The sequence below is a fragment of the Brachionichthys hirsutus genome, chromosome 16 (genome assembly GCF_040956055.1).
Source record: "Brachionichthys hirsutus isolate HB-005 chromosome 16, CSIRO-AGI_Bhir_v1, whole genome shotgun sequence".
In the NCBI taxonomy this organism is placed as follows: Eukaryota; Metazoa; Chordata; class Actinopteri; order Lophiiformes; family Brachionichthyidae; genus Brachionichthys; species Brachionichthys hirsutus.
The window spans coordinates 5,350,758-5,361,636 of NC_090912.1; the positions used below are offsets into that span (position 1 = coordinate 5,350,758).

General features: G+C 43.3%; 1 protein-coding gene across 1 annotated transcript in view; it reads left to right on the forward strand.

Moving 5' to 3' along the window:
* Positions 1 to 10,069, forward strand: part of LOC137905417 (voltage-dependent T-type calcium channel subunit alpha-1I-like) — a 73,953-nt gene extending 63,884 nt beyond the window's left edge. Inside the window, 8 exon segments of the mRNA XM_068749655.1 lie at positions 822 to 1,274; positions 3,893 to 4,042; positions 4,598 to 4,600; positions 6,408 to 6,542; positions 8,135 to 8,348; positions 8,817 to 8,859; positions 8,861 to 9,026; positions 9,341 to 10,069. Coding sequence (XP_068605756.1) covers positions 822 to 1,274; positions 3,893 to 4,042; positions 4,598 to 4,600; positions 6,408 to 6,542; positions 8,135 to 8,348; positions 8,817 to 8,859; positions 8,861 to 9,026; positions 9,341 to 10,069 — 1,893 coding nt within the window.
* Positions 10,070 to 10,879: the final 810 nt, after the last annotated feature.

A 10,879-nucleotide genomic window follows, 5' to 3' on the forward strand; every position in this document is an offset into this window, starting at 1 on the left:
AAGTCATATGTACATACAGTATGTAAATGAGTAGAAAGTAGAAAGGCAGGTAGGAGCACAGTGAGGAGAATTGGAGGTGCGTTTCGATTATGATAAGAGGAGAGATGAGAAAATGAGGTTAGAAAAAAAAAGAGCGACTTTAAAGGAAAGCAAAAACCAGAAGAGATCTAGAAACAGATCAAAAATATGCAAAGAAAGGAGATGGAAAGGCAGCTAAGGCACAAAAGGAGCGCAGTGTGTAAATGTCACGGCAAATTAGATCGAAAAGACCAGCCTCAGCTCAGAAGGCTACAATTGTTGTGTGTGTGGTCACAGCAGGGGTGAGACGTGTGTTCTTCCTCCAGAAAAAATGTGTCACTTTGGTTCTGCTTTGAATGAATCCTCTGTGTACATGTGAGCTGGAGTGGAAAACCACCAGAATGACGTCGACAAGGCAAAACAAACTCTTGTTGTTTTGCGTAGCGGCAAAACAATTAAGTTTGACGATTATACAAATTGTCATGAATACAAAGGGCTTTGTTAACATGAGCTGGGTACATTCCATTATTACCTAACCTCGACTTACGGTACTTAATTATTCCACTATAACTCGAGCAATGTGACGTCTCACTTTACATTTCTTAGAGTATACGATCAAGCTAAATACTGCATGGGACTTTAAAAGCTGTGTGCTGCTATAATAGATTTCATAAATGTCAAAGCCCCCAATAATTAGCTCCACCTCCTTGTAACTTCTCAGCATGACAATTCATCTTCTTTGATTCTGTGATTTTTCTCCTCCACACCTGACTCTTCTCCTCGTCTTCTTGTCATCTGTTTAGGACACATTGCGGGAGTGCCCACCAGACCACAGCCCCGATGTGGACTATGCCTGCAACCCTAGCCTTCAGTTTATCTCGCCCTTGTACTTTGTCTCCTTTGTGCTCACCGCCCAGTTTGTGCTCATCAATGTGGTGGTGGCCGTGCTGATGAAGCACCTGGACGACTCCAACAAGGAGGCCCAAGAGGAGGCGGAGATGGATGCAGAAATTGAGCTGGAGTTAGCCCAGGGCACCCTCTGTTGCATGGGCGCCCCCAGCTGTGGGGGTGCAAGGATGGACAAAGGACTCGCCGCTACGGGATCTCTTCCCGGCGGCAAAGTGGGGGGGAAGGAGAGAGGAAGCGCCAGGGGAGAGAGGGGAGAAGGGGTGAGGAGGATGCGACAAGCAGCTAGCGTCCACCCAGGGGTCTACAACTCCAGTGGCTCCAGCCAGACCTTGTACTCGGCAGCACAAGTGAGTGTGAGCGATTGTTCTTCTGTTCCCGATGGTGTTAAAGTCCTGCTTTGTTAGCATCGTCTTTGTATGTCTGTGGGTGCATCCTTTAAAACAGCGGAACTGCAAACTGGAGTGTGACATTAACTGATTATATTGACATTAACTGATTAACCATGTGAATGACACCCGTGTTTTGTGTGAGAGGATAAAAAGAAGCGACGTCTATAAAAGCCTCCCTCCAATTTTCAAAACAGCAGAAGAATCAACAGCAATCATTATTAATTTCTGGATCTGTTCTTACCGTAAAGGGGCTCGGTATCACGTGTAAATATCTCTAACGCCTGCTTTAATAGCTTAAATAGAGGCTATACTTTCACCTCACAGCTCTATTATGTGGGAAAATATGAATGCTGGGAAATGTGCATTTCAAATCATGGATCTCAGCAGACGCTTGATAAAACGAATTTGGATCAGTATCTGGAGCAAAACTTTAATAGAGATTCCTTTTTCTTTCTCTAGCTGCCTGACGGCTTGTGTTTCTTTACACAGTATTAGTGCCTTAGTTCATACAGAGAAAATAATAAATTGGATTCTCAAGCAGCAGAACAGCATGGCAGCTACTTCTTCTTTACATTTTCCCCAAACTAAACTAAACTGACAAATTAATATCAGGTGGGTGAAGCCGGACCGTATAGTTTCATTTTATCTTTCGGCGACTGTTCTGATAGCAACCCACAATGTCAGCAAAGAGACAAAGGCAATTTTAATCCTTCTCTCAGTTACGTTTCTCATATAAGCTTTATTAGCTTTTAAAAGCCCACATGAGAATGTGAGTTTGTAGATGTACACATCCAGGTTGCGTTGTTTTGATCCCATGTCTCTGTGTGCAGTTTAGTCTGTGAGCAGGACCTGGTGTGTGTGTGTGTGTGTAATAACTAGTGTTTCAATATTTGCATAATTCATCATTTTCATTTTGATATTTTCATAATATTTCCATTTGTTTCTCCAGCAAAACAAAACATTTTTCCATAATACACTATATTTTTTTTACAGAAATATGGGTTTCTAAGATGTCAAAATACGTTATATATGTGTGCTCAATGAGTGATGGAACAGTATTGAGATTTGATGTAGCAATCGAGCATAATGTGCCATAATAATCACTGGGAAATACATTTCAGGCACTACGGTGAAACAGTAGTAATATATTTCACAGGGACAAGAGGGGACTCTGTAGAAAACCGACACACCCAGAGGGACAGGAAGTAAAGGGATAAGAGAGGCAAGATAATAACAGACGGTGACAGTCAGATAGATGCAGTAATTAATTTCAGCTCTTTTCTCTCTCTCTCTCTAACACACACACACAACTTCTATTCCCTCTAGATGGGCCCTATTGTTGCCCCCTAATACCGTTATTAATGGAAGCCAGCACACAGGCCACCACAGTCAATCAAACAGTGTTTTTATATCGCGCTCTCCACCTACACAGAACGCACTATCTTGGGACCGTCTGAGAGAGAGTATTTTTATACATGCATTTATACAGAGAGCTGGTTATGGCGGAGTCGGCCTCGCTTTCAGTCAGCTTTTGTGCCAAAATGTGGCTGTTTCATAAACCAGCATCTTACAGGCGCTTATCGAGTCTTGAAGTACAGCAATATCTCTTCTGGAATTCTTACCCCCCATCATTTCAGCATATGGCATAAAGTGATTGTAATTTAGCAGCGTGAGTCAGAAATTACTCTTTTGCATAACAGATCTCAGAGCAGCATTACAGAAATGCATTTGGGTGGGGATTGAAGAGGAGTGACCTTATTTCGCAGCATCTTTTTGGAAAATATCTGCTGCTATAATGCGGTTGTTTTTTTTGTTGCGAATGCGCTTACAGGCACAATGTGTCCAATCCATTGTGAAATTGAGCGCTCTGCAAAGAAACACAGGAATTATTCTATAAAGTAGTTTGTTCCGTCAGTACCTTCCCTTTTTCTGCCAAATTGGTCTTTGGAAAACCAATCTGGGGGATGGGAATCTAGCAAGGCGGGATAATTTAAGTCGAAGAAAAGGCCCTGACTGATTCAGCCCAAATTGCTTTAAACCTAATAATACCCAGAACACAAAGCAAATCTAAAATTGTTTCAACAAGGTATTGAACGACCTAATTGAGGCGATACATCAAATGTAATTGCACTACTCGCAGTGCTCATGGCTTTGATAATAAAATTATGCGTTACTTCGCTAATTAGGGTTTGGAGTCAGCCTGTCTTTTCTTCAAAGACAACAGTGTTTATCCCTAAAGGCCGACAGTATACCATTTGTTCAGGCTTATTTGTACATCATCTCTGACACAGAGTTCTTTTTTCAGTTTTGGAGGGGAATTTAAAACTTAAGTCTTGTCTAGAATGAAATCTGCATACACATATGTCAGTGTGTGTATTTGTATGTAAGTATTTATAGTGTAAAAGCATAACCTGCGTGCACAGAATGGCATTATTATAACCCTTACAATGGTGTATGCATTTCCCTGCGTGTTCTCTGTCCTCGCATGTCCACATGTGCACGTTTGCGCCTGCGTGCAATACCTGTCTGCCCGCCTGCGTCCCGTGTGTATGTGTCCGTGTGCGTATGTCTTCCAGGAGAGCCAATGGCTGGACAGCGTGTCCCTCCTGATCAAGGACACGTTGGAGGGGGAGATGCTGATGATCGACAACCTGTCCGGTTCCGTCTTCCACCACTACTCATCTCCTCCACAAATCTGCAAAGATTGCAAGAGCCACCCGCAAGAGGTACCTCCCAGAACACTCATAACACCCACACACACACACACACACACACACACACACGTACTAAACTACAGTGTCTTTCTTAGTACTGATAGTGACTCATTACCACTGAGCTTTGCAGGACCAACCTGGAGTTCCATGTTTAAGAATCTAAACTCATAAGGGGTGCAGATGTGATTAACCCAGGTTTTTGCTGTTACACTTGCAGTTACTTTGTGTAAATGCCCATCAAAGAAAATAAATTCATGATTTAATCTTAAACAGATTTATAGTTTCATAGAAGACTAAAGCATACATACTGTCTGTATACACATATGCAAAACTGCATCTGTCAAACATGTTTCATCGGCAAGTTATTGCTGTGAACTGTGCACACACACACACACACACATAATGAGGCTCATTTGCATGCACATGCACAAGCAACACTTTCTGATATGGATGCATACAAGCTTCATTTTCCTTTGCATTTTGAAGAATTTTGTGCACACTCGGGTTGTGTATAAAAGACACATTCACACTCTGTCCTGTGTTGTATGTCACGGTGGCAAAGCGCAGCAGGTCAGCTCAGACGAAGCATTAACCGGACTCTACACATCTCCACTTGTCATCCCTGCTTTCTGCCTGTCTGCAGACAGTCAAACCATCAATCTTTGCTCTCTCTCCTCCTCATATGTCCTGTTTCTATCGACTTCCCCCACTTCTTTAATCATCAGACTTCTACAGTATTGTTTGTGCATGAAAGAGTGAGTGGGCTTTGTGCCATTTTCAGACGAGTCTTTCACTGCAGGGAGTTACACACCGTGTTATTGTGTTTAAGGAGACAGGAAGGCACAGTGGGACTCAGTGTGTGTGACAGTAGAAATATTCATCAGCAAATAAGGACCTGAGATCACCCCAGCTTGAGGCTGGAATCTGCAGAGAACAGTTCAATGAGGCAGTGAAGATTTTTGCCATGTATTCAGATTAGCATGAAGAGACGCCTCTCAGACATACATTAGAGCGCGGCGTCTAAATCTTGAAAGATGGTATTGGGGTTTCTGTAGCGATATTAAAAGTATAAATCTGAACAATGGATACTGATATATGCCTGTTGCCTGGTGCTGCATGTTGTGCATGTTGTTAATGGCCATCAAAAACACTTGAGTCCTGAGAAGCATTACTGATTTTACATACGCTTAAACTGTCATGACATGGGTCGTGTGATTTAGCCTGAGACTTTGCCCACCGTAGAACCGAGACTTCCTGTGCACATCATGCCCCTATTTTCACCCAGCGTGGAGGCACAGTGCAGACTACGGGACGATGAAGGCTGTGGTTTCCATTACCTGCGGATAACTGTCCCAGCCAATGAGTTGCAGGGAGCTTTTTGAAGCCGATTCTGACACACAGCGCACGTCCAGCAGATGTGGTATTCTCACATGGTAGCATTAGTGAGGGGGGGGGGGATATGTGTGGATAAAACACAAACACTACAAAGTGGTCTTTCAAATTCATGAGATTCATTGTTTTGTCACTACCTATTATCCTCTCGCTCTCTCTCTTTCCTCGGAAACATGGGCGATGGTAATTAACTCTTGAATATCATCCATGAATCGTTCTCTTTGAACCCCCATATCTTTCTCACCTACAGGCACATGCTTAAGATGTCACTAAATGGCCTCACTCCATTGGATTTAACTTGGCCCTTTCTAAGTGCCGCATTAAATGCTTCTCTCTGGCTGTTTATTACTTTGTCTCTATAAAGACACGCTGTTTGGGCATATCATGGCGTGAAATTCCATTCCAGCTTACAGTTTGCAGTGGATTTTGAAATGGTGACACAAGTGCTGCAAGGGGAGGAATGAAGAGGAGTGTTAGCCGAGAAGCTTGAACTCACAGGAGGCCCATCCAGCAAGAATTTAAAACCAATCCAGTGTCCAAATAGACTGAGTCAGCTGCAGTCCTGATGAAAGGAGCCGTTTGTGGGACAAATTAGGAAAAGAGGTTTTAACAGTTAACCATTACTTCCCGATAACCCTATTATTCACTATTTGGTTATGTGCATTTTCAGTATTGCCATGTTGGTGTGAGATTAAAAGCATTAGTGGTCATTTCTGTTGGGCAGGAGTCTTGAAATGTTGGCGCCTCAACACTGGTTTTCATGCGAACAAAAATATTATATTGCTTGGGAAACAGTTTTTCAACTGATGACAATAAATAAATGTGGCAAACTGAAGTAAAGGCTGTCACGACACCCTAATATGAGTCATACTATATTATACATATTATGCTGATTTCTTTGTCTCAAAATGTGAAATATTGCTGTCTTCTTTGATTTCCCATCTTAAGACATGAATAACATATTAAAATTTATTTTTTGCTGCAGATCAGAATGGCAGAGATTGAGCAAGCATCACTGAAATCAGAGCAGCTGTCAGACAAATCCTCCTCCCCTGCTCTGCCAGATGACCTCAGCCTGGGTGAACATACTGTCTACCAGCTGGCGATCCGAGAGGGCAAGGTGGGTGTAAGCAAATCGAGCCAGGTTCATATATTATCAAACGTAAAAAAAATTAAATCTGCTGTTGAAAACCTTGAAAGTATAGATATCACGAAATTATAATTTCGTGATATCTGCTCTGATTTGCTGATTGTTATTATTTTTTTAAACACAGATTTTACTGGTAAAGAAAGGTTGGTCTGAGATTTAGCCAGCGGCAATGATTGACGATGTTTTCAGATTTCACGTCACACTGGGTAACACTACCCAGTCATAACGGCAGTATAGTGAAAAACCATAACGGCAAAATGGAACAAGGACACTCAGCACTCTGCGAACGCTTCCCCATTCTAAGGGATACCTCCTTACCAAATGTCTGGAAAATATTTAAAGAATATTCTGCTAACTAACTAACGAGCAGAGATGAAAACGGCCTCCTCGGCAGTAGAAAGAGTGTTGCGCCTCTTTTTTGGGATGTGAACTCGGCTGGCCGCTTGCTTGTCATCTATAAACAGGCTTTTAAGCCGAACCAGATGAAGCTTCGCGTCAGCATAAACTCATATTAGCTTTAGTGAAAGTAAAAGATACAACAATCGCCACTTCAGCATCTGCAATTCACAGCTGCTAATTCAAAGTATGCTCACTACTTTGTGCTGTACATGCACAATATACAGCGCTTCGTCCTGCTCCCCGATGAGGTTAAACAATAGCAGAGGCCGATTGGTCATTTAAAAAAATATTAATTTCAAAGAGCACAAAACAGATGATGGTTATAAAATCTCTTTCCACTGCTCAGATTTGAAGCTAACTATGATGTCACAGTCAGCTGCAGGTAGTCAGAGTTTGCTCTGCCCTAGAGCAAAACAAGCGTTCCCAAGCCACACCCACTTCAAAAAGGGATGTGGCCAACTTTGACTCATTTGTATTTGTATGTAGACTCACACAGGCACAGGGGGGTACATCAGCTTCCTGTATGAGATGTTATGAAAGCGGTTCTAGGCAAGAAACTTCAAAGATGTATTTTGCATATGTAAAATTATTAATAAGAGTATTAATATTTGACTTTTTACTGGCAAAATATTTTGTTACAAGGCTCAAGCTGTTGTTCTTGGTGTCATAATAGAAAGCATCCCCATAGACTTGCATCTATGTTGAAGAGGAAAATATTTGTGGCAGGTAATGTAGTAGTTTGTTTTTGCAGTTTGATTCGTGGGCTTTAGCTTATCATATTAATATGTTTCCACTTTTGAGTCAGCATCTTGGGTATTTCCTTCAAACACATATTACAAAGCCTACGGTCCGCTTCTGTCCTTATTTCTGTTTTAAAACGTTATGCAATATTTCTACCGGGAGTGCAATTAATAAGCATGTGAGCACTGTGCAAGCGTTGACAGCTTGACAGAGTTGCGGCGGCTAACAAAGGGGCAGGGTTAATCACCGATTTTCATCCCTCAAAATGTATTTATTTTTATATGGAACCTATTCCTTCCTCTCTAATTTATGTTTTATTAAAAGTGGTTTGGGAACAAGCTGCACACTTACTTGATTAATCTATTCTGCAGGTTCAGTGAGAAGGACTTTCTCCTTAATGCCACATCATCTATCCCTTCCAGGGAAGGTGTAGCAGTGACTCCCGCAGCTCAGAAGAAGCTGGAGGCGGGGGTAGTCACCCAAGAGCCCACCAGACACAAACTGTGGCGAAGAGCCAGGTACAGGGATTTGGCCGACCCTGTCTAGCCCTGAGCTCTGACAGTGAGACGGAGACGGCGCTACAGGAAGAGATGCAACCACACCAACCTCATGCGTGTTCACCTCACCATAGTCCTGGTGAGGAAAACCAGATTGACTTAATTGCTGTGCAACAAGGCACATTTTCAAGGGTGTTTATTTATTAATGCTTTTAAAAAATACCAGTTATATATGTAAAAACTGAGTTTTGACTAGTGAATATATATAAAACCCAGAGCTGTCACATGGCCATCAGAAGCCATGTGAACAAACCAAAATAGCTTAGCAAACAATACATAATGAAAACATGCCCGGTGGAGGAAAAAACAGTCTCAATTACACAACAGGCATCTCAGGTATTCCCTGAAGACATCCACCTGCTATCTTCTGTTTAGCTCGCTGCCTTGCTGGCCATTAAATCGTTGTTTGGAAAAATGGTTGGCAATATACAGCATTAGTGGATCATAATTGAATCATTTTCATGCAAAGGATTCTCGGTTGAATAGTAGAAACAGTAAATAAATTGACAAAATTATAAAACTAGAGGGAGTCCATTCCATCCTCAAGGTGATGTGTGCAGTACCAGAAATAAAGCAACAGCCAGTGAAGGAAGCCAGTGGCATTTCTTCTCTTTTCCAAATACCTGCAGGAGCGACCGTTCCAGCACCTCGCCGCAGGAGGAGCCTTTGTTTGTCAAGGGGCCTTCGATTGACATCCCCAGCCTCCTGGGCTTCGCTACGTTCCCCAGGAGCCCATAGCAAGATGCTGTGTGCACAGGTAGGGGAGAGTGGCACAACACAAACTAGGTAAAAGCAGAATATAGTAGTAAAGGTTAACTTGGAATAGAATCTTGAGCAAGTCAAAGGTTAGTTTTGTCCTATATGAAAAGTGACATCACTTTTCATACGGGACAAAACAAAAGATTATCACAATTGAAATTATCATTTGAATGCTGATTTGTACTCAGTGTTTAAGGTGTAATATAATGGTGCATGTCCAATCGAAATTTAAAAAAAAGACATTATAGTTTAAACAAAAGTTGGATTCATGTGCTCCACTTTTTTCTCCACTCCCCTTCCTCCTGGCTTCAGTACCCATCCCACAGTGACTCATCCCTTGCTACAGGCAGCTCTGAGGGCAGCCTCCAGACCACCCTGGAAGAGGCACTGAGCTTCAGCATCTCTCCACCTCAGAACTTGGAGTTGCCTTTGCAGACATCCCCCTTGACACACATGTGCCCTCTCCGATTGCCAGATGACAACACGGCCATTTCCTCCCCAGTCCAGACACTGAGACCAAGGCCAACCCCTTCATCATCCCTAACCCTCCAGGCCACCAGAGGGCACCAGCGGAGCCAAAGCAGTGGACGAGGCAGCACTAGCCCGGGTTACACCCGTGATGACTCAATTGACCCCTCAGATGAAGATCTGGGCATCGGCATTGGATCATCAATTGGTGGGTGTGGCTCCAGCCAAGCAGGCAACAGTGAACATTTATCAGAGACGCTGAGCAGCTTGTCGCTGACCTCACTGCTATTGCCCAGCTCACTGGCATACCCAAAAGGGGCAGTGAAGAAATGCAACAGCACAGGCAGCCTAGAACAAGGAGGGATGCTGTTGTCTTCACGAGGAAGGGAAGGCCGAAGAGAGATTATGGGCTTAGAACTTAGAAACCCCCAAGGCTTCTTGGCCGACCCCTGGACGGAGGTACTAGCAGATACAAGAAGAGAAGAAATACGAGGGGAGAGAGCAGATGGTGAGCAAGGATGGGGCAAGAGCTCAAGCCAGACAACAGTAGGGCCTTGTCGGGAAAACAGGTGAAGCCTACTGTTTTTCAATTTCTACACCTCTCCATTCATTGGATCTAAACCCATTGTTGTCCCTCTCAGTCTTTCTGCTCTCATCAGCGAGAGAGAGGTTTGATGACACATGATGTACTCCGGAACCAAACCCTCATCTTGTCCCAATCAACCCCTTTCTATACATTTTAGACCAGCCCATGTGCTACTTTGATCTGCCGAGGGGAGTGGTCTTGGTTTTAGCCTGCTGGTGAGAAAGTGGCCTGCAGAGATAAGGACCCAGGGCTGAAGATAGGTCCTACGATGCTCTTAGGTGATGCACATGTAAGAGGCCATGGATGATTGTGCTGACATTGGAAAACCTGGAAACCCCGAATGATATCAGAGAATCGGCTGAAGCGGAGACAGGACAGCTTAAACTCAAAGAGAGAGTATTGTTGCTTCTCTACTGCAGTTTCCTTTTGTCAATGTCTGATGTTTGCTGAGAATGGAAATGGCAAGTACCCAAATTGAAATTGCCATCAATGGCAACAGAAACTGCTTTCCTCCCCCTGCGGAAGCAAGGGGGAGGATGGCTAGAATATATCGAGGTGGCTAGAACGGAGGAAGCAGGCCATTCGTTGGACTGGGTAAGCAGAAAGCGGATGTAATGTCCATCTGGTCTGGCAGATGGAAACAACAGGTCCTGCTCATTCTGGGACAGGACCTTCTGCTGAGTCAAAGAAAAGGTGGAGAGTTTAAGAAGGCGTGCTTATTGCATGTTTGTGTGTGAGAGCACTGCCTCTGCAATCCAAGGCTTTTTCTAAATTGTCCTTTCTACTTGACTATACTG